The sequence below is a fragment of the Gymnogyps californianus genome, chromosome 3, assembly GCF_018139145.2.
Source record: "Gymnogyps californianus isolate 813 chromosome 3, ASM1813914v2, whole genome shotgun sequence".
Taxonomy (NCBI): domain Eukaryota; kingdom Metazoa; phylum Chordata; class Aves; order Accipitriformes; family Cathartidae; genus Gymnogyps; species Gymnogyps californianus.
This window is the reverse complement of record NC_059473.1, coordinates 76,411,741-76,435,245: the sequence shown is the minus strand read 5'-3', so window position 1 is coordinate 76,435,245 and position 23,505 is coordinate 76,411,741. Positions and strand designations below refer to the sequence as shown.

At 46.3% G+C, this 23,505-nt stretch overlaps 1 protein-coding gene across 1 annotated transcript; it reads right to left on the bottom strand.

The window, feature by feature from the left end:
• Positions 1-4,703: 4,703 nt before the first annotated feature.
• On the bottom strand, positions 4,704-16,255 carry DDO (D-aspartate oxidase). Its single transcript, XM_050894265.1, has 5 exons — positions 16,231-16,255; positions 10,896-11,103; positions 10,590-10,698; positions 9,585-9,761; positions 4,704-5,646 (listed from the first exon to the last, which is right to left on the bottom strand). Exons 2-5 carry the CDS (start codon positions 11,065-11,067, stop codon positions 5,079-5,081), a joined length of 1,026 nt encoding a protein of 341 aa, XP_050750222.1. The 5' UTR covers positions 11,068-11,103; positions 16,231-16,255; the 3' UTR covers positions 4,704-5,078.
• Between the last annotated feature and the right edge of the window lie 7,250 nt (positions 16,256-23,505).

The window sequence follows — 23,505 nt, the reverse complement described above, 5'->3', positions numbered from 1 at the left end:
GATCAGGAAGTGCGGATAAGAAGGAAATACTCAAGTACGGGGCAGTTAACTTTTGTCCGGACACACATGGGTTTAAGGAATGGCACAAGGATAAAATGCTTTGCATAGGTGACAGCTATGTCTTTCTTTAAGGGTGCCTTTCACCAGCATGGAAAGTTGTGGAGGTTTAATGACCTTCCACTGTTAATCCTCTCCCACGTGTGAGTGTTTCCCTGACACTTGCTCTGTGTTTCCAGGTGAAGACTACAGAGCCGATGCAACAGCATGGACAGATTTAGGATCAAAATGGAGTTTTGCAAATTCCTCAGCTGCCGGCTCAGCTTCAGCTGGAGCTGGAGAGTTAACACGGGCCGCATCTTTGCTTCAGCTCCTGGCAAGGCTCTTAGGTGAGTAGCAGAAATTCAGGGATGGCTGATGAGATATTGCCAGACTGACACCTGAAGCTGGGCAGCTGAAGCGAGAAAGGACTCATCTCAACAGACTTCAGCTGCCTAAAAGCCAAGCGGTCAGTGTCAGTAAACCAGCTTGCAGGCATCAAAACGTTGTGACTCCCCTTTGTGGGTAGGTGTATAGTTGGCACAGGGCAGCGTCACTATGCATCTATGGATATATTTTAGAATATTTAAATTTTCCATGCCTAGGGAGAAAAATGAGGGAGGGATGTGCAATTATCCCCAAAATATTAGGACATATTCTTGGCAAATTGAAAGTTTCTGTAACAAAAAGCTGAGGCTCCTGAGTAGGATGCTCAGCCTTTGTGTGGCGTGACCTTAGCAGGGAAGAAAGCCTCTGAGAGAAAGAGTAAGATTTAAAAAGGAATTTCAAGCTAGAGACTGGGGGGAAGAAAGCAGGCAGAGAGGAGCAGGGATTCATGATAGCATGTCCTTAAAGGTGCCATTTTGACCTCCTTATAACCACAAATAAGCAGGAAATGGCAAGGCACAATCTGGACAAATAAAGGCCCTTTTAACAGGGCACAGGAGCTGGAGCAATCAGGCTGAATGTATGCTTGTTTCTATTTGCAATAAGTCTGAAAATAAGACATGGGTCTTGATTTTTATATAGGGGTATTGAAATATCAGAGACATTCCAGAAGAAAGATAATTACTGGCTCATTGTAATAGCATGATAAAAATTACGTGGGAAAGAACCAAAATAGATCCCATCTGAATGAGGAAAAGGACACAAACTCTGTCAAATTAAAAGCAGAAACAGAAAGGCAGACTAAAAAAGATTTTGAGGAAATAACTTGCTAATAGACAAAAAGCTTCCTCTACCCCAGCAGGAGCAGGGAGCCTGCCAGAGGGTTCTGCAGGTGACCAGGGTATGCAGTCAGCAGACGATCAGGGTGGCAAAGGAGTTTGAGAGAAAACAAGCCCTAACACAACAGCTAAACACATTACTTGTGTCTGCGTTCGATGCAGAAAAGCTTAGTGAAATTCCCACAGCAGAGCCATTTGTTAAGGAGATAATGCAGAGAAGCTGCCTCAGATTGAAGGGCCATTAGACGAGGTTTTATAACAAAAAGATGCAAGGGATAGTAACAAATTCATGAGAAGCAGATGTTACTTGCTTATGGGTTTTTAAGGAATGCTAATGGGAAATTGTTGCACTATTAGGGCTGGTGTATAACCTTTTACTTAAAACAGCCGAAATAAAAAGAGGATGGCACGTGACACTGTTTTCTTTTGTGCTGTGAGGGATCTAGAGAAATGCAAACCACTAAATCTGACACCCGTAGCAGGCAAACAGTAAAAGCCATGGTAATAGAACAGTTGCAAGGACAGATACAGACTAAGAGGGAAGAATCAGCAGAGCTTTGCAGTGAGGAGTTATGAAGCTGTGCTTCACCACCCTCTTACGGCTTCAGCAGAAACAGTGAAGCTGCAGACTAGAGCAATCTGCTCGGTATGATCTGCTCAGCTTCTGGAAAACCTCTAATAACGTCTGTCACCAAGGACTCATAAAGAAGCTAATCTGGCATGGGATAAGAGGGAAGATCCTCTCATGAGTCAGCAACTGCATATAGGCTAGAGAGACAAGGTAAGGATAAATCATCCGTTTTTCACAGTGGAGAGAAGTCACCAATGACATCTTAGAGGGATCCGTGGTAGGGCCAGTGCTAATCCACATACCCAGCAGTCAGGCAGTAAATGGTGAAGTGGCTTGGTCTGCTGGTGGTACCAGCTTATTCAAGGTAGTAAAATGCAAACTGCCTGCAAGGAGCTGCAAAAACCTTCTCATGAGCCTGGGCAAAGTAATGGTAGGTGAAATTCAGTGTGGATAACAGCAGAGAAAAACATATGGCTGAGTTGGGAGGAAGACCCCCTCACTACCCAGCCTCAGCAATGGCCTCTGAGCCAGCTAGTACCATTCAGGACAGGTATCTTGGAATTAGGTAGTTCTATTCAAATGTCAGTTAAAAGCTTGTTAGTGACTATAAAGCAATTTAATGTAAGAAATTATTAGGAAGGAAAGAGACATGTCATCAATTAAGTACAAGGTTCATCCCCTATCATGAGTACTGCATGCAGTTCTGGTCCCTCCATCTCGAAAAGGGTATGTTAGAGTTAGAAAAGGTATAAAGATGGTCAACAAGGAAGACCAAAGATATGGGATGACTTTATGTGGGTAGCAGCTACATAAACCAAGATTCTTCAAAGTGGGAAAGAAGAGTCTGAGAGGGAGTATGGTGCAGCTTTATAAATTCAAGAAGGGTCATGGAGAATAACTGGTCACCACTTCTCATAAGATGCAAGAAAGGGGCATCAAATGATGTTTCCAGGTTCAAGACAAAGCTGAAGGCAAGGAGCTCTGCTCCTGGGCAAAGAAGTGTCTCCCTTTTTACAGAACCTGTTGTCACAAGATGTCGGGGACTACAAAAGCACCATACGTGGTTTCAGAAGCAAGTTGACAAATGTGTGGAGGATAAATCATCTGAGGGCCATGAAACACTAAGCTACCCCTCAGCTGAGGAAGCCCCTGGGCCAGGAATGGCTAGAAGTGGCCCTCTCCACTGCTGGCTGTGGCCAGAGGTAGGACACCAGACTGATGGGCCTTGCAGCTGAATCTATTTTGACATTTTTATCAACCAGACAACTTTTAGAAGTGAATTAGAAGAAACTCCACCACCCTGCAGAGCAGAAGTGCACAACCAGAGCTCTGGTTTCTCATGGGGCTATGAACAACCCATTAACATTAGTAGTGTTTCTTGCGCCGGGATAAGCTACACTGTTTGTTACTTTTTAAGATTAAAATCAAGATTAAGGAAAAATAGCCCATTCTCATGTTCTTTTTCCATGTATTTTTATGTTCCATGTTAGCTGAGGACAAAGCTGCAGTTTGAAAAGCCCTACGCCAACACTGCTGCCAAAAGCAGCAGCTCTGCCCTCTCGTACCACTGGAAAGGACAAATGATGGGGTGGGGGGGATGCAGAATTAGCCTTCAGAGCTGAGGAGAAGAGGGCAAGGCTGCTGAAGGCAGGGCTGGCTTTGGCTGATCCGAGGCGCTTATTGACCTATAATTTAATTTGGTGATGTTTCTTCTGCCAGCTGTCCCTTGCAAAGGATAACTGTCCTCATCCCTCCTGAGAACAGCAGGAGTTGGCAGCCATGTCTGAATGTGGCCCTTCTTGGCCCTATCAAGCCATCCCAAATGAAAGAAAACCCCTTGTTTATGAAAGGAAACACTACACGAGTGACCTTTGCTCCATTATTAGAACTTTATTTATCAGTTCATTTTACTCATGTGAATTCTTGAAGGATTTTGATTTGATTTGTAACTGTAAGGACAAAAAAACTAGACAAAAGTGGATGCTGACACTCTTGAATGAGCCATTTAAGGTCTAATGAGCGGTTTAATCACTAACAGTCAGACCTGTACTTTGATGGTAAGCTCCAGTTTTGGAGAGTGACTATCTTCAGCCACATCAAAGGGCTTGAACTGCTGAGGGGACTGTAAAGCCCAGCTCAGCCTCTGCCATGGACTGAGGGTCTGGGCTCCAGTGGCTCAGCTTCCTTACGGCAGAGGAGCTCACTCACGTCCAGTTACAGACAAATTTGTCTTTAGAGTGTTTATCTAGTCTTAAATGGCTCTTCTCTCCCTTATGAAACTGAAGCTGGTGTTAAGATCCTTGTTGGTTTGTCGCTGGTTTATTCCTATCAGCTGTTGCAAGGAAAGCAGCAGGTGCTGATGAGAAGTAGAAAAGAGATGCTTGCACTCCCAAGCCCACCCTGAAAAATCCTCTTCTGTAGAACATGGGCCATGTCAATGCTGCTATTGGGGGTAAAAAATCATCTGTATCTGAGAACAAAATCTGAGGGGCTCGGGAGAAAAAAAAGAGATTTGCAAACAAGTATGAGAAAAGATGCACAAAATTGTAGCTCATATGGAGCAACTTCCTCTCGCAGAAACTTTGTGTTAAGTTCCCTGAGGTGTAATATGAGCAAATGCAGTGATCAGCGTCACAGAGCTGCTCTTAAAATCACACCTGCCTGGTCATTGTGCATGACAGTGACCTACCATTGGTTTCTGTAAGAGCTGACCTAGAGCACTGTAATGCAGCACTGCGTGGGGTTTTCTTTTCCTTGTAGACCATATGGAAAATGGTAAAGTTTGTTAGCAAGATGGCAGGAGCAAGGGCAATACTAGATTAGATTTGGTACAAGAGGAGAGAACTAGTTTTTACTGAATCTGAACCTAGTGCATCCGATACCCTTTAGAAGCAGATGAAGAAATGCTAAATTGATGTTATTTATATTGCACTGCAGCAATCTGATCCGTGTTATGTGAAGAATATTTACATATCTTGCCTCCTCCTTAACAGGAGGCTAGGAGAAATGCCCAGGGTAGAAACAATGCCAGATGGAGGAGAAGGACAGCTGGACTAATAGTTGGATCAACCCATCATGCCTTTCCAAGGTGGCAGCTGGAAGCCAGGTGAGATACCACAGAGCATCTGCAATGGCACAAGCTGTTGTCTTAGGTTCCTTCTATCCAGTAATGGAATAAAAGTCCAAAGCTGCTACTAGGAGATGCAACACCAGCCTGTCGTAAATGGAAAAGTAGCCTCTGGGATTCAAAGCTTGGCCCTCGATAAGGAGCCTTGCAGGGCAGCAATGCACTCTCCCACCAGGCGAGCAGCCTCTTTGGCTGTGCCCCGGTGCACCGAAAAGCCACCTGACCCATGCCCATAGTTGTGGACCACCGGGAGCTTAACTCCTCCTTGGCTCAAGACCTCTCTCTGCAGTCTCACACACTGCCTGGATGGCCTCAGGCCCACCTTCATCTTGATATCCTGAGCTCCCCGCAGTGAGGGCTCAAGGGAGCAACATCTCTCAAAGATGTCTTTGGTAGTGCCAGGATCAGGGGAGAGACTCCAGCTGTCCTTTTCCCTGGTTCCCCCTAGGGTTACCCTGTGTATCCCCGGGTAGATGTAAGTTAAGCCATCCCCGTCCCGGATGAAGTTTTTCACCCAGGGAGCATGAACCTTGAGTACTTGTCCCCTGACGGGGAAGAGCTTCTTGTCCCCCACCAGCTGGTGAGCTCCAATGCCCGCACAGTTGACGACGACATTATATTCGCTGTGCAGCTCCCACAAGTCTGCAACTTTTCTGGTGTGCATCTGGACGCCAGTTGCTTTCAACCTGCAAAAAGACTCCAGAAGTGAGGCAGAAAAGAAACCCCTAAACCCTCATGTAATTATTATGCACGTTAAGTAAATGAGATAGATTGCCTTTAACATAGCAATCAAAACCAAACAACAGATGGGACAAAAAGCAAAGAAAATGCCATGGGATTTCTGTTTGTGATTTGTCTGATTTGGTCTGATCAAAGCTATTTTTTAGCTTGTTTGGGCTGGAAAAGATACAGCAAGTTGATCAATATTGGAGAAGGGTCCGGCATAAGACCCTAGGCAGACAGTCAGGTCCTCATAGAATCATAGAATCATAGAATGGTTTGGGTTGGAAGGAACCTTAAAGATCATCTAGTTCCATCCCCCCTGCCATGGGCAGGGACACCTTCCACTAGACCAGGTTGCTCAAAGCCCCATCCAGCCTGGCCTTGAACACTTCCAGGGAGGGGGCATCCACACCCTCTCTGGGCAACCTGTTCCAGTGCCTCACCACCCTCACAGTGAAGAACTTCTTCCTTACATCTAGTCTCAATCTACCCTCTTTCAGTTTAAAGCCATTACCCCTTGTCCTATCACTACATGCCCTTGTAAAAAGTCCCTCTGCAGCTTTCTTGTAGGCCCCCTTTAGGTACTGGAAGGCTGCTATAAGGTCTCCCTGGAGCCTTCTCTTCTCCAGGCTGAACAACCCCAACTGTCTTTGTGGCCCTCCTCTGGACTCGCTCCAACAGATCCATGTCCTTATGTTGGAGGCCCCAGAGCTGAACAAAGTACTCCAGGTGGGGTCTCACGAGAGCAGAATAGAGGGGGAGAATCACCTCCCTCGACCTGCTGGTCACGCTTCTTTTGATGCAGCCCAGGATATGGTTGGCTTTCTGGGCTGCAAGCGTGCATTGCCGGGTCATGCTGAGCTTCTCGTCAACCAACATCCCCAAGTCCTTCTCCTCAGGGCTGCTCTCAATCCATTCTCCGCCCAGCCTGTATTTCTGCTTGGGATTGCCCCAACCCATGTGCAGGACCTTGCACTTGGCCTTGTTGAACTTTGCAGGGGCCCACCTCTCAAGCTTGTCAAGGTCCCTCTGGATGGCATCCCTTCCCTCCAGTGCATCGACCACACCACACAGCTTGGTGTTGTTGGCAAACTTGCTGAGGGTGCACTCAATCCCACTGTCCATGTCATCAACAAAGATGTTATACAGCCAGTCCCAATACCGACCCCTGAAGAACGCCACTCATCACTGCTCTCCACTTGGACATCGAGCCATTGACCGCAACTCTTTGAGTGCGACCATCCAGCTGACCTTATCCACCAAGTGGTCCATCTGTCAAATCCATGTCTCTCCAATTTAGAGACAAGGATGTTGTGCAGGACAGTGTCAAATGCTTTGCACAAGTCCAGGTAGATGACATCAGTTGCTCTTCCCTTATCCACCAACACTGCAGCCACATCGTAGAAGGCCACCAAATTTGTCAGGCATGATCTGCCCTTAGTGAAGCCATGTTGGCTGTCACCAATCACCTCCTTATTTTCCATGTGCCCTAGCATAGTTTCCAGGAGGACCTGCTCCATGATCTTGCTGGGCACAGAGGTGAGACTGACTGGCCTGTAGTTCCCCAATCTTCTTTTTTTCCCTTTTTTAAAAATGGAGGTTATGTTTCCCCTTTTCCAGTCAGTGAGAACTTCACCGGACTGCTCATGGTCTCATTGATTCATTCCTATAACCGTACCAAGCTTTAACAGCTCAAACAAGCTGAAAAATATCAAATTTATTCCCCAACTTACTTCTGCTAGTGACAGCACTATCATACTATACCCCTTTTAATGTGCCTGTTACACACTGTCGCATTAATTCCCAACACACCCCCTTGACACCTGGAGCCACTTAGTCATCTAGTGCCATGTGCGAAGCCCTGGGGTACCCAAGATGTCCCTGCAGGCTGGGCAGATGTGGCATGGGACCCCCAGGAGACCCATACCCTTCTAGAGCAGCAGCCAGGAGTCACCCAGGACAGCTCAGAGCACTATACATCCATGTCTGCTCTTCAGCACCTTCTTGAGGTTCATCTTTCAGCTCAATTTCAAGCCAAATTCCACCCTGAACTTGCCTGAAGCTTGAAGCCCTTCCCCGTGGAAAAACATTGGCGTGAAATGGACTCACTGCATGCTGTCAGCTGGATCCAGTTGCTGGAGGTCTTTAGTGGGGGTTTTAGGACGACCAAGTCAGGAGACAGGTCTGTGATGACAATGCACTGTGGGAAATCCTGTCCTTTGCAATACTCTGGCAGCCGGCAAAGTGATCAGCCCCACTATAAAGGCACTGGTTTTCCACAAAGCAGTGAGTGAGCCGACGATCCAGGGCACAGCCGGTGCTCTGGGGACTGGGGTTTGGGTGCAGCAGGACACTGAGGCTGGTTGGGAAGAAGAAGGGAGGCCTCGTGCAGCAGCTCTGGCTGGGCAAATTGCTAGGAGAGCTCCTAAGCGTTGTAATTGGGACTCTGCCATCATGCCATAAGAAATACACCAATAAAAAAACCTGCTCAAAACTCCTGAATTCAAGCAAGCAAGCAGGAAAAAATTCCTGAAGTCCATTTTTGGACCAGCAAGGTGAGCACAAAAACAATTTTCCTTGTGGATTGCCAAGAGAATGGTCTATAAATACTGCTCAGGTCACTAGGGGTTTGAGAATTAGTTACATGTTTAATATGCTCTCATTTCTCATCACCAGAGAGAAGAAAAAGAAAAGGAACTTGATCATCTTATTAGACTACATCCTTTGAGAAATAAGAAGGCTATAGCAGGAATAAGGAGAGAGCAGAAATCACGTGGCAGATACTAAATGGGTTGTACAACTTGGTTGTGCTTCAGCAGAGATTTCCGACTCAGTTAGGCAATGAAACGTGACAAAGCACGTGCACCGAGGAGACAGCATAGACCTCACGTGGCACTGGAGTACTCCCAGCCTGGCTGGCTGCTAGAACAAGAAACGTTTTTTCACATTTTGCAGTGAGATGAAAGGCATCCAAGCAACCGGCTGAGCTGGCAATTTGTACCACGGTGTCAGTACACATCTCTTCACTTAACCTCAAATCAGCTTGCAGCCTATCGCTTTCTCTCAAGCGGAGACAGCTATTTGCTCACTTTAGGGGTACTTAAATGGATTAAAAGCGTATCCCAGGCGTCAGAACCTTTTTAGATCTGCATCCTGACTCTCCTATGGTTCTCCAAAATCCACGTATTTTGGGGAAACTTGGAAATTTGGAAATTGGCAAATTTTCTAACTTTCATGTCAATCCAGGCATGAACTCTGATGCCACGACTCCTCGGAATGAGTGCATCACCCATCTTACGCAGGCAAACATTTCCAAAAGGTTTGTTACAAGATTGTGCTATTATTTGACCTTTTTTCGCCTGACTGGATTAAGAAGTGACTCCAGTTGTTGACCAAATTTGAGATGAATTGGTCCAGCTCCTTCTTAAGTGCAAAGTCTTCACAGATAAGACATCTTGCCAGACATGCCTGTTCTCCTGGGGGTTGGATGTATCTTCAAGAACAGAGGGATATTATTTGGGAAGTTTGACAAATGAGGAGCACCCACACGTTTTCTTAGGACATGGCAGGTTCCCGATGTACCTTCAAGGTCTGGCTGGCCAAGCATGGCCCCTGTGGCTATGTCAGTCCTATGCCCAGAGGCACTCCCACTCTAAGCCCCGCTGTTCAGCCACAGTGGTAGAAAGTGGACATTGCATAAATGGGGCCTTTCACATTTTGGCACAATTGGGTATTTATTTCTTGTGCTTCTCCCCAAAGAAGAGCTTGCTGCATTTTCCCCAGTGAGAAGCAGCCCTTTTCCAGTTTTGTTCAAAGCTAAGGCTCTCAAGGAGTCCCTAGCTTGCCCTCAGTCCCTCTGCCTGGGCTTCTCTCTGCGTGCCCAGCCTGCAGCAAAACCAACCTTTTCTCCAGCCACAGCAGGTAGGGTGGACAGTCACATTTCAGTGTTGTAAAGGCCTGACCAAATCGGTGCTGTGGAAACTTTTGGAGTTCTGCTTCAGACATTGGTCGAAATCCCAGGACGACATCTGACCAGAAAGGTAACTCTTCCTTGGGAGTGTTTTTAAAGACCTGCCACCTAAAAGGACACAGAGAAAAAGCTGCAAAACTTAGCCGCTATTGCTCTGCCATGTTATGTGTCACGGCAATCTTAGCACAAACCCAGGAGCTCAGGAACCTGTTCCCGCTCATCAGCGCAGCTCTGCAAGGTTAACAGCAACGGGGAAACATTGCTGCCTGCTACTGCAATACCTGCCTTGGCAAACAGACTGCCACAGCTGAGCTTGAAGGTGACACACTGGGGTAAAGGAACTGGAGAGAGTTCTTCCAGCTATCCTGTATGTACTTCCAGCTGTAGAAGTACAAAGTCCCCTCACACAGTGTCCGCACCACGGCTGTGGCCACCCTGGCTGGACCTTCATGTAGGGCCACTTGCACATCTGGTCACATTGTTTTGGGTACCCATAAAACTACAGAGTGCCCAGCTTCAACACTCCCAAGAGGCGAATTTCTGTGTACGTAATAGGCAGCATAAAACACCCCCAACACACACACCCCAATTGCATCTGTATACCTAGTTGCTGAAGCTGGAAGATCCTGCAGTCCCATCCCTATGGAGACCACCCCTGCTGCCAGCAACTGGTGGATGACAGTATGGAAAACATCAGTTATTAAAAGACATTTGGTGCTGGCCAGTCTTGAGCAGTTTCTCTGTGCACACCTATGCATGAATTTTGCTTGAAAATACATCGTATCTGAGCAGCTGCAATGCAGTTTCTTGGGAATATGGTCATAAGAGCTGCTCCATGAAAGGAACACGCCTGAACTCCAGCAAGGAAAACCTCTCTGCCTGCTCCAGCACACAGCACAAAACATACCAAAGGCTGCCCCGGGGGGCCGTTCTTACCCAGAGACCAGGTGAATGCCAGCCTCTGATGCCTCAGCTGAGTTGCTGATGGCAAAAAGGTAAGTGAAGGTCTCTTTGAACCACTGCTTCTGCACGTGGATCGGTGTGCCTGCATGTAAAGAAAAACAAACATCCAGAGAGGAATAATGCAAAGAAGAGAAGCGTATAAGCCAGTGTCGAGGAGACGGGACAGATGGGGAACACAGGTCACAGCACTTTTCTTCCTGAACCTCTGTGCATCGCTGCACACCTGGGCACAGAGCCTCATGAGGTGCCATGGGCAATGCCACGCCGGGTTGCACGCACCTGAGTAGGTGTGAGGGATGAGCATCCCGGCTGCAACATCGCTTGTTGTGTTGGGGCTGAACTGGTCTGAAAGGACCGTCACGGAGCAGCTGGGGCAAGTCTCCACGATGCACAGCGCTGTGGACAGGCCGATGACTCCTGCGCCAACCACTGCGACCTTGGGTGCTGCCATCTCCAGGATGCAGAGCCAAAGGAGAGAGGTACCTACCTGCATTTGGAAATATCATATCACGTGTTACCAATATCCCTGCCGGACACCCTTGTCAGGCTATGAAATACCCACACAAGATGTAACATAACCCCCCTGGGACAGCTAATTGAAGACTAACTGCTGCACACAACCAAGACTAAGGTGAGGATTAAAAAAATCATCAGCCCTCAGTACGACAACAAATTTTTGAAAACTATTCGACAGCCACTACCCCATCCTCAGCACAAGATCAAAGGGCAAGAGAGCAATCTGTACGTACAGCACTGGTGTGTGGGCTGTAGCAATCTGGGACAAGGTTTTTTCAATAAAACCCGAGGGAATGAGGCACCCATCAAGTTTTCCATCATATCAGGGGCAAAAGTTGGAGCTCTGGGGAAATTGGCTTTTAGGCACCATGAGCAAAAAGGTTGTTTGAACATCAGGATCTCCAGCAATGAGGTCTGTCACTGCCCGGGCAGCGGAAGCAAATCAGTTACGAAGAGCAAAGGGCATTGTGGAAGATGTTTTTCTTAACATGCATCTTAGTTCCCCTGCTGTGCAGGGCTCCCCCTCTGACCCTGAGGACTGGGATCCTTAGATCTGTCCTAGAAAATGTGAATTTTAGCTATTAAACACAATGCATAGTTTCACAGGGTACAGCTTGGCTGTTTACACATCCGAAAATTGTTTGGGCCACAACGCCTTGGCAGGAAAAGTGTGGGAAAAGAAGCTACCTGTACCCTGGGGGATTTTCTGCCCCTAGTGACGTGAGGTCTCCAACCTATCCTTGGCCCCTGTACCTGCCAGCGTGACCCACTGCCTTGGACAGATTCACGGGCATCCGAGGCTGCCACGATCTCCCAGCAGCACACGGTGGTCCCCAGGAGCCAGCCAGCCTCGCTGCCCCAAGAGCCTGTATATTTGCATCTCTCTGCCTTGCTTTATAACGTGCTTTATGTCCTGGAGCAGCTCCGCTCCACTCCTCAGCATCTTCAACTGCTGATTGCTACTCCAGGAGGTGCAGCGTCTCTATTTTCCCTTGTCCTGGCCAAGTTTCGGAGCTTGGCACCTGCCCTGGTGAGTGGCGCCCAGCTCCTGGTTGATAATCACCTGGCTGCCCGTCCCAGCGAGGTGCCAGCTTATGTGCCTGGCCACGGCCAGCTAACAGGTTTCACACCAGCGGAGGCACGAAGCACAACTGAACCATGCAGCTCAGCGCACCCTGCAAACTCCCCGAAGCCAGGAACTAAATGGGCCCAAAGAAGACTGAGCAACCTCAGAGGTGATAAATCCTTCAGCAGCTTTGAAACAGGCGAGTTGGGGTGCACCTGCTGGCTCAGGCACTCCTTCGAGGGATTACTGCCAAAAGCTGAGCAGGGATGTAGGGGAAGAATCTCCTTTGCCTGTGGTTTTTACGTTTTCCTGGAGTATCTACCAATATTCACTCTTGGAGATGATGCTGAGTGATATGGACCTTTGGTCTTGCTCCCTTATGGTCTTGCTTTCTCCTACAGGACTCGCTCTTCCTTGACTGTAGAAATCCAGCCTCACTAATTGCTTTCCGAGAACGTTTTCTGGAGAGCAGTGCCTGCAGTTATAAGGACGGGCTGATTTCCCATCTTCCTGTGGCTTTTGGCATCTTTGATGTAAGTTTAGGCAAGACACACTGTGTGGGATTATGATAGGTCAGGTTTATTTATGAGATCTTTGCTCATAACTCTTCACACAGCTTCTCACTTACCCCTGAGGTTTTACTACTTAAAATTTGATGTCCCTACTATGTAGGAAGGGAGAGAGGAGCAGGCACTGTTGCCCGTCATTGCATTCCTTCTGCATCGCAGCCAAGGGTTGTTACAACCCTCTTCTTCCTCTCAGGGAGATGCTTACGTTTCTTCCTGTTAATTATTACATCTTCTTTCACAAGCTGACTATAAAAGTGCCCACACAGCAGGGAAAGAGGACGCAGTGCAGGGATAAAGATGAACCCTGAACCAGAACTGCTGGCTGGCACCGCTGCCACCCACAAACCCAATCTGAAAAAAATGCTGATTTGAATGGGAGCTGCACCCCTCAGCTCTACCGTCGCCCCAGGCTGCCTCAGCCACCTGCACTGGGAATGCCTGCGGAGGGTCAGAGCACGGATAGCGTATGCTTCCCTACCATAGTCTCCAGAATATTTTGTACTGGTAATTGTTATTAAAAAAAAACTACAGAAAAGAAAAAAAAAAAGAGTAACAAGAAATTAGGGGAGTTTTAATAATGCTGAAATTACTTTTGTTAAGAAAATTGGTTCTGAGAAAGGTCTCTAAACACATTTTTATTAACAAACCTTCTCGCTCAGCACTGGCAGCTGTGGAAATCATGTGTGGCTGTCAGCACGCCCAGCGAGCCTCCTAGCAGTCCATGGACCACCACAGTTCTGCTGGAACATATACGCCGGGTACATTATGCATCTGCCAGAGATGTGCTCTCGCTTGCCCCTCACCGCTCTCATTTGCTGAAGCCCTTGGACTGTGATGGAGATTGAGTTTCCTGACTGACCTCCCCGCCACTGGGGAAGAAAGGGGAGCTGCGGCTCCACAGAGGTTCAGGTTTCACAAGTCTTCCCAATTCGGATGGGATTTTCGCAGATGAGCCAGTTCGATATCAACTGATCCCAATGTTGCAAAAGCCAGCAAGGCTGGGAAGGGGCTGCTGGCGGTGCTGGAGCCTGCGGGAACAGCTCAGAAGGCCATGACAGGCACTCATCAAACACGCCGTTCTTCTAGCACTTACTGCTGCTATCCAGGAGCACATCAAGCCTGAATGTGCTAATGTGCCAAAAATTAACCGGGTGCAAAGCAGAGGCTACACATGCTTGTACGAGCAAGCACAGCTCGGGCTTTGCAGAGCCACTGACCTCGCTACGAGCGCAAGGCTCACCTGCAGCTCTGCCCTGGCAGGGCAGCCTGCCCCAGCAGGGAGCCCTGCACCCTGCTGGGAGGGCACAGGAGGAGAAACTATTTTTAGCTGATGTGGCAGGCCAGCTTAATGCCAGCGGGGGGTGACACTTCTCACCTCCTCAGACCGGCTTGTGCTGAGGGTTTTGCAAAAATCAGCATTTAAAAGGCAAATCGGTTGCAGTAACTGTTGGGGAGGGAGGGGAAGGGTGTGGGGTACCGTTTAGCTCTGTCCTTTCTTAGTGTCAGAATGGGACAGAAGCCAGACAGAGCCACCTGGAGTTGTAAGTCTCCAGCAAAGAGGACACTGGCTGCCTGACGTGGGCTTCGTGCCCCTGCCACCCTCCTGCTCCTCCCAGGCCGGAACAAATTATTTTTTAAAATATTGCCATGTTTTGTGATGTGACTCAATCTTCCGACTCCCACAGCTGAGGAGACAATGTCAGCCTCATGTGATGCAAGGGGGTCCTTACTCTGTCTTGCCTCACAGCTGTGTATCACCTCTGAGCGCCACTAACCTTCAGCCTTAACGTCATTCTAGCAGTAGATAACATGATCAATACAGATAAATACACCGGTCCCCAGCACACATACATGCACACACACACACAGAGGAACATGCACACCCACTGCCAGCTGCAGCTGTAGCCTCTTGACCCATGGTCCCTCCAGGCTGCCCCTCAGGCTGCGATGGACCCTGGGAAACCATCAGCATCCCTCAGCTGGAGGAGCTGCACGAACACCGTTGCTTTGGCATCTTAGCGTTACAGGCACGGCCCCTCGCCATACCCTTTTCCCTCTATGGCTCAACTCCATGTGCGTGCTTCCCCGGCAGGCTGGCTGCTCTTAGCTTGTGTCGCAACCCGGCTGACCTACCAAACTAAGCACATTTACACGCCCAGATGAACAGCTGAAAAATCCCAACGGAACTGTTGACCAGAAAATGGATCAACAGGAAGTAACTAAAGAAAACCAAAACCTGTTACATTTGAAGTCCTGTGGGTTTTTTTTTAAACTAATTATCACCATATCTAAGTGCTACAACATTGTTTTGGATCGCCTGAAGCCTGCGGTACTGGGGAGCAAAGGCTCCAGCCTTTCTGAACTGCACGAGGGGCTCCTCATCCACTGGGGTGTCTGTGCCCACCATCTCCATCCATGCCTGATGTAGAGCACTTTCTCCCTTCCTTTTTTTGCAGATCACTCTTTCATTTATTCATTTCCCCAGTTTACAAGCACCCTCGGTATTGCTTCCCTTCACCTGACCCCAGAGAGGGGTTTTGCCAGGCTCTTTGCTGAAGGTAGTTACAGACGCTCATGAAGATTGATCCATTCCTGGGGGTTTGCTGAGGAGGGGGCCCTGATTTTGGCCTTTTGACTCTGGTCTGGTCCCTTTTCTGCCATTTGGGCTACTCTGTGAGATGTACATTTGCTCCTGCCACAGGAGGAAGGCGAGGATGCTCTCTCTTCACTGAACAAGGGACTCTGGAGGCTCCCTGGGATCCCCTCAGCCTTTCTGCACATACATACAGCACCACTGCCAGAAAGTAGGTGTCTCTGAGCCACCATCACAGGACACCCTGAGGCTACTGGGGAGGCCTCAGCTCCTCTTTCAGATAGCTGTTTGCATATGCATGCATGGGAAATACCTCCTAAAGAATGGTAGGTTATACCCACCCTATAAGCTACCAACAATAGTAACCTATTTGCAGCACCTACACGCCAAGTGATGCTCTTGCTTTTCTCCAAAACAGGAGAGGTCTGCGATCTTTGCTCCCTGCAGGGCGAGGGTTGTTGAGCGTGTTGCCTCTCTGTGCGGGGAGAGGGGGGAAGCAGGGAGAAGCTGAGGTTTAGCAGGCCCCGAGCTCCCCCCGGGGCAGCAGGGATCTCACACCCCCGGCCAAACCCTGCGGCTCACTGCTCACGCCACCACCAGCCGTGACAGCCACCGCGCTTATACTGCGCGGCCGCTTCTATGTGTGGCCTAAACCCCTCCCTGCCTGAGTTTAAGGAGCTGGTTTGTGCGACAAACCACAGCGCCGTGGAAAGTCTCCGGGGCAGCGCTAGGTCCCCACGCAGCCCCTGCGGGCGCCTTCCCTGGCCCTCGGCAGCAAAAGGGCTCCGTCATCTAACATTTCCCTCTTCGACTGGAAGTACGGTCCGGGAAAAAAAAAAAAACCAAACAAGCGGGGAGAGAAGGCAATACCTGGTGAGGAGGAGGCCCCCGGTCCTGCCTGGAATAGTCGCCCTCCCAGGAAGCGCGGGGAAGCGGAGCGGGAGAGGACGGAGCGCGTTGCCGGGGAGGGGGCGCAGGGGCTGCCGGCAGCTCCCCTTCCCCGAGGCCGCTACCCGAGCGCCCAGCTCCGCGTCCCTCTGCTAATGAAGGAGCTATTTGTGCCTGGGCAAAGGCCGCCTCCAGCGCTGGCACCTCTCCCGGGAGAGCCCAGCAGCCGCGCGTTGGCGCTGCCGGAGCCGTGCCCTTTGCTGCCTGCCGATAACTTTTTTCCTTAATCATTTCCCCAGTGCGCTCCAGAGGAGGGTCAAGGGGCCCCGCTGCCCCGCACAGAATATATTGTCTTTTTTCCCTCTCTTACAAGCAATTCATTATGTTCCGAATGTTTCTGAAGCTGCCTTAAGATTGCCATAGTGCTTGAGCAATCGTGCTAGCAGTCAGGATGGCAGTGACACAGCGTGTCCGTGGGCCTGGTCATTTCAGTCATCACAGATCGATGAAGAACGAGTCCCTGCTAAACCGCAAATGCCTAATGAGCACAGCCAGGCAGGACTGTTCGGATTAACCTTTTTCAGCAGAAAAACCCTAGTCTGTCAAAAACAAACCTGTCTGCAGGATCACTAGGATGAAATTGTATACCAGGGTTTCCTGGCTCCAGGGCATTTGCCATTGGCAGGATATTTTGGCTAATATTTGACAGTCTGAGCATTTGTCCCTGAACAGGCTCAGCAGGACAGTGTTTGCAGACCGTTCCTCTCCAGCCCTGTTGAACAGCCTTTCCCATGGATCTTCCAAGCAGGTGCCTTTTCTTTGTAGCCATTTAAATACAGACCAGCAGCCACCCGAAGGGCATCTGTACATACAGCATGCACAACACGCAACCAGCTGTTCTCACCTCCCAGTCTAGCTGTGTTCTTAAACGGTAAAACTAAAGCCATGATATATTAGACATATGTAATCACTGACCTTTTTAGATGCATAATTTTTAGGGTTTTTTTCCTTAAACGGTGAAAGGAACAAGGAATAATTCTGCCAAAATTATAGTATAGCTTGATTTTTCCGAGTGTTCTGAAAATAGGGTATTGAATAAGACAGGGAAGGAGGCAGAGAAACAGAAAAGGTTTCCTTGTATAGAAATGAAATTGTTGATGGGCTTGGTGTATTGATTGTAAAACGTACACTATTCTAAGTCATTGCAGGATATCTGCAATAGCTTTGGAGAGGATCCTTTCACATATGGAAATCTCCTTCAAATATAAACAGAGGTCACAGTGCCAGCTAAGTTTAAAATTGTCTGCTATTTCTCCTCCTGAGATTCTACTTCTCATTGCTTATAACTTCACCAAATTTGAATGATTTGGATTGAAATTTTCTGTGTTGGATGTTTGTGCAAGGCTGAATGATTCAGAGAATTCCCAGTGTATCTTTTCCTGAGAATGAGATTCAGGAAGTGCAAGCTGGTTTGGGATACCAACTCTTACAGTAATTTCATTGAGAAACTCTTACTCTTCCATGGGCTAAAGTATTTTGGAAGGGTGAACACACTGTGTTTTGCTAAAGTGCCCGTAACTAAGGTACACCGTATTTTAGGATGAAGAAAAAGCTTTGTTTGTCCTTTCTATGTAATCTAGATGTGTGACGTCCCACCACAAATGTTTGTTTATCCATGCAGGCATCTATAAGGGGAAACAATTTTTAGTGCTGCCATTGTTTTTCTTACCTCTGGTCTTCCCTAAAATGAACAGCACAATATAGAACCTCTTTGGTCTAACTCCCAGAGCCCTGATTAACCGAAGATCAGCCATTCTGTATTGAGACCTTCAAGATACGAGAAGTTTTTTGCTACAGATGTTGGTGCTCTCTCGTAAAAGATGGGAAAAAGCACAAGGACAGACAAGAAGCTCTGCATAACAGCCCAACTGCTAAAGACCCCCTGGGTGTTTGCGTATATATTATTCTGCATATTGTGCAAAGTATGTCATTTTGAACTAACACATAATTGGCTAAATAGTATTCCAAGTGCAACATTCACCTATTTGTATTTCAAGAACACTCCTGACAAGCTCTGTGAGAGTGGCTATTGTATCCTTTGACTGAGTGCAAGTCATGATTTGCTCACTCAGGAAGAGAGTGCCAACCTTCTGGCATAGAACAAACACAGCCCTGATTGTACTTGGAGCTGTTTCTGAACAACGACCGGCAGTGGCACCCCAGCACACCACCAGCCCAGCTCGAGCAGTGCTTAAGAAGTGTTTCCCTTTACCTTAGCATTCCCTTTGCTTTGTGTACTCTCTTGAATAGAGCGGTAACGATAAGCAGAAATGACCTCTGTGAACACAGCAGTGCTGACTTGTTTCTGATCTTATGAATGACATGGATCACTTCTCTGCCACTTCTTTAACCAGTTCAAAGATCAAGTCAAGCATCAGTGTCCATGGCAAGTTACCATTTCAGCAGAGAGGTTAAGCTGCTCCTCATTTTGCTGTTTTCCCGTGTTATTTACTTACTTCGGGGGGAATTCTCTCAATATGAGGAAGATATCGGCATTACTGACATTCCTATTGAAAAGCTTTGTGAAAATATTTACTGAGAGATTGCCCATTTATCCCTGGTTCTTTTGCTATGTTCATGATCACCTCAGTCAAAACCGCTTTTCATTCTCATTACTGGCAATGAGACTGTGGAGAGAATCTTCACAAGGATCACCCCTTGGTGCCGTCTTTTCCTTATTCCTGTGCAAGTCAGTTCATCTCCACACGGAACATTATGAGGCAACATTAATAACTAGATGCCTGTGAGCACTCCATGGCTGGATCCTACTCATCTGCAACACACACCCGAGCAGTATCCAAGCCTGTATGTTAGACAGGAAAGCAGAGAGAGAAGAGTTGGTTTGTCACTAAATGAGATATTCCTCATTATTCATAAACCTAGGTTAGTAATTTCTTTGAAAGAGCTGGTTTTGTGTAAAAACCTCCCTGCAATCATTTTTATATATCAGTCATATTAAAAAAAAAGGATAATTCCCATTTGAGGTATATACTTTTTAGGCTTGGTTTTTCTCAGCTTGATTGAACTCAATGCTTGAAATCAGTATATCAGGGATGATTCAAATTTCTCAACGTTAGCAAACAAATATTTGAACCATTCACTATGGTTACTTTCAGGGAGGAACCTAAATCACCTGGCAAGGACATATGAAGCCATTAAAACACGAATGAGGAAGCGAAGTGATGGGTGTAACTTGATCAGAAAACATAAGTAATAAAATATGCATGGAAAATTGAGTAATTGGCACTAATTAGAGATTTAAGAGAAGTGGAAAATAAAAAGGTTCCTGAGAAGGGCTAAGGGGACAAATCACAAAGAATAGGGCTATAAATTGCTGCAATTCTCATTTTCCTTGCGCTGCCTGCCCACTCCAATTCCTGCATGAGGAAGTTAGTTAGTTTTCACATCCACTGAACACCAAGTGGTTACAAGTTATATTGTTTTGTCATTCCTATAGTCACCTACTCTCTTTATTATCAACTCATACCCATTCTACAATATCTGCAGCTATTTTTGTCACTGCTGAATGTGTCTGAGGGACTATTGCCCCAGCCAGCTTATACAAATAAAGGCAAAAAAGAATCATATTCTTCCTGCAAGTGAAATGTAAAACATGTCACATTTTTAATGCACGTTTTGTCATAGTCACCACCTAACACATTACCCAAATCTTGGTTTACACCTGCAAACACAAACAGGGAAAAGACACACACGATACTTGCCAGCCTAAACCATGGGATCTCCATGAAATGCCGAAGCGCCAGCTCAGCTCCTACAAGGGAGCATGTACCAAACCGAGAATTGGTGATAGGAGTTCATTAAATTTTGTAAAGGTGTAAAGATTAAATAACTTGTGGTTGACTTTATTCTTGCACACAGTTGCAGACAATAAATACACATTTAAAAAACCATTAACATATATTGTGTTAAATCCACATATTCTGGGCAAACAAACTCCTTCCTATGAGTACATACTTCCCCCATGTTACCAAAAGGCACACTCCACCTGGTACAGAATCTTGTACAAAATTATTAGGTTACCAGTACATAGATGTGCTTTAATCTTTCTTCATGAAGATATAACAATGCAGATACTGCTTGACTGCATTTACTAGAATTTTTCCTGATAGACTAAACTTGCTCTTTTGTCAACACTCTTTTTTTTCTTTTTAATCTTTGAGTTTAATTTCTCCCCTATGAATCTGTTCTGGGATTCAGACAAGCATCTTTAACATGTTTGTAAAGGGCATAGGATGACTCCAGACCCCCCTTTTTGCAGCCACAAATGCCTTTCTGGCATCATGCCTCCATGGCACAAGTGACCTCACCTTTTTATAAGCCCTTGCGAACGGCACTGACAGGCCTTGCATGTTGCTGGGCCCAATGTTGCGGAGGCTTCCTAAGTGACTGCACCTAAGGAGTTGGTAAAAATAAGCTGTGAAAGATATAGGAGAATGCCAGTGAGTCCTCCACTCCATCCCAGAGCTGGGATGTCAGACCATTACACAAAAGACCTCAGCCTTCAGGCAGGGTTCACCCCCTTGTTTCAGACATTCAGGGTACCACCCAAAGCATTTGACAGACTGCACATAGTTTGCATAGCTTTTTTTTTTCCTACATAGTTGTTTAAACTATAGAAATTTGCACAAAGAAATTGAAGTGAGCTGTTAAAGTAGAAAATACATAATTTCACAGTTTTAAAATACAGATTCAAAATGTCAAACACATTTACTACTTTTCCTTAGTTATCATTAAACTAATGATAATTGCTCTCATTCCTATATTTAACCCAGAAAGTATATCCTTAACAAACTGCAAGACTGTCTAATAAAATATGATATCAAATTTAGGACAAAAACAATTGTCATTGTGCAATAGTGACCAGCAATTAAGACAGATAAGAATTCTAATCCAGTATCTCATAAAACCATTATGTAACTCCGGAGCCATTGATCAGCACAATAAATTTGCACTAAGATAGAGATGACAAATACAAACATAAAAGAACTTAAGGACTCCGATAAGAAACTATGAAAAGGCATGAGAGGAAAATATGCCCCACAGGAACAGAAGCATTTGTTCTCAAACTCAGTGCTCTCTTGCGAGAGGATTTAGATAATCTACGAATATTTAAGAGAAAGAAATCAACTCACCCTGTCTATGCTACGTTTATAATGTATGACTAGTGTTAAACATACTTTTGTCCATATGGAAAAAACAAGCCAACAGAAATGCTAGAGACATACAGACACAAGGTATTTCCTTTTTTACAGTAATATGCTTCCTCAGGTTAAAGAATAGGACACCCCAAGGCATCCCCTAAGCTATTCATGCATAAAATCACAAAAGGTGTACCTGTAGATCAATAAACTTTTTATTTCCAGGGAAAAAAGTAACGCCATTAGTTCAGGGAAATTCAGGTCTTGTTTGAATCAAAGACCAAATACCAACTGACTTCAGTGACAGGAGGAACTGGCTTTCGGGTTAAAAGCCATCAAGCTGCATTGTGTTTTAGAATCATCATTAAATTTTAGCCTGTAAGCATTGCTCAGTATCATTGTGCATTTAAGTTTTTGCTTTTTTCTTTTTTTCTTTACCTTATGTATACCGATTACAGATGACCAGGTCCTGAATCCCTCAAGTCAAAGAACACAGAACATGCACTGACTGTTCTTAGCAGGGTAATCCCCGAATCAGTTATTCGGCAGGTAAGGAAGAAGAAAAAATAATTTTAATTGTTCTTTAGTACCTTGTTAGAAACAGACAGTACCGTCCCCAGCACTCAAGACTAAGGAGTTTAAGATAGGACCTTGTACCAATAAAAGAGGGAGTAGCAGTGTGAAAGAACCCCAAAATAATGCAATTACTTGGAGCTCTGGGGGGGGGGAGGGTGCTTGTAATGTCAGACAGTACCAGTTTAATTCCTTGTTAGGTGTATTGCATGATGTTTTTTTTTTTAGCACGGTTAAACCCTTGTTTAAGGCAGGGCATGCCGGGTTTGGCAACAGATCTTGCAGATAAGGAAGAGTTGTTCTGCTCTGGGAAGTGGAGGGGGATCTGAAAGCAGTGGAAGAATACTAGGTCTGCTCTTCAGCAAAATAAAAAGCCACAGCATGTGAATAATCCTATCTTCAGTCATCAAAATATGTATTCAAGTTGTTCTCTGAATAATGATGTGATTACTCACACGGGTAAGGTTAAGCACATGCTTTTGCTGAACTAATATATCTGGACAGAAGCCATAGTATTTTATGCAGTTCTCTTCAGAGGTTTTCTCTGCAAATACTGGAACGCTCACAGAATTGAAGAGAGCATAGAGATTCCTTTCTGCTTTCCATGTAATTATGACACAGAAACTCCCTGAACTTAAACTTACTGATTTTTGCTTGCTTTGAAGCATGTTAGTCCTCATATAGGATATGATTTTGTCCTAACACCAGCACCAAAACGCTACTTGACATTCTAGGACAGTGCAGTGAAGAAAAAAATCTTTTATAAGGGGATATAAACCATTATTCTGGTTTCAGAAGTCATTGAAACTAATATGACTGTGCAGATATAATTGAAAAATGTGACCATTAAGCTCTACAACATATAGAATCTACAGTAATATAGATGTCTTATTTTGGGGTACATGGCAAAGAACTAAACAAGGAAGACTTGTTTTGGTGAGATCGTACCAGCCAGCATGAGAGTAGGTGCCTAAGATGAGAAAAACTCTGATTTCAAACCAGGGATGACAGGGTTCACACAGCCCAGGCAAGAGAGGGCTGTCTGAACCTCGACACGCAGAAGGTTCCTATGCTGCTCCCCTCAAACCAACGGTGGCCAAGCAAAGAGGATACAGATCCTCAGGCAAGAAGAAACCCCCAGGTCTGGAGGTACACTAGAAAAGGGGAGGTGGGACAGAAAGCCACAAAAGTAGCAGCCAGAATGATGCATTCCTATCTATCAGTTTTCTGTGGTCCACAGTCATAAGGCAGAATCACTGCACCAACAAGGAAGTGTTGATGCACACATGAGGTGTAGCAACAGTGGGACATTTACAGACACTTTCACTAAAACTACTAGAGTAACTGGTAACTCTTCTATTGATCAGTGTCGTCCAGCTACCATTTTTTAAATTATATCTTTCTAACTCATTTTGTGTGGTATGAAGAAAAAATGAGCTACAGATAGCTGATCTATGAGAAAAAT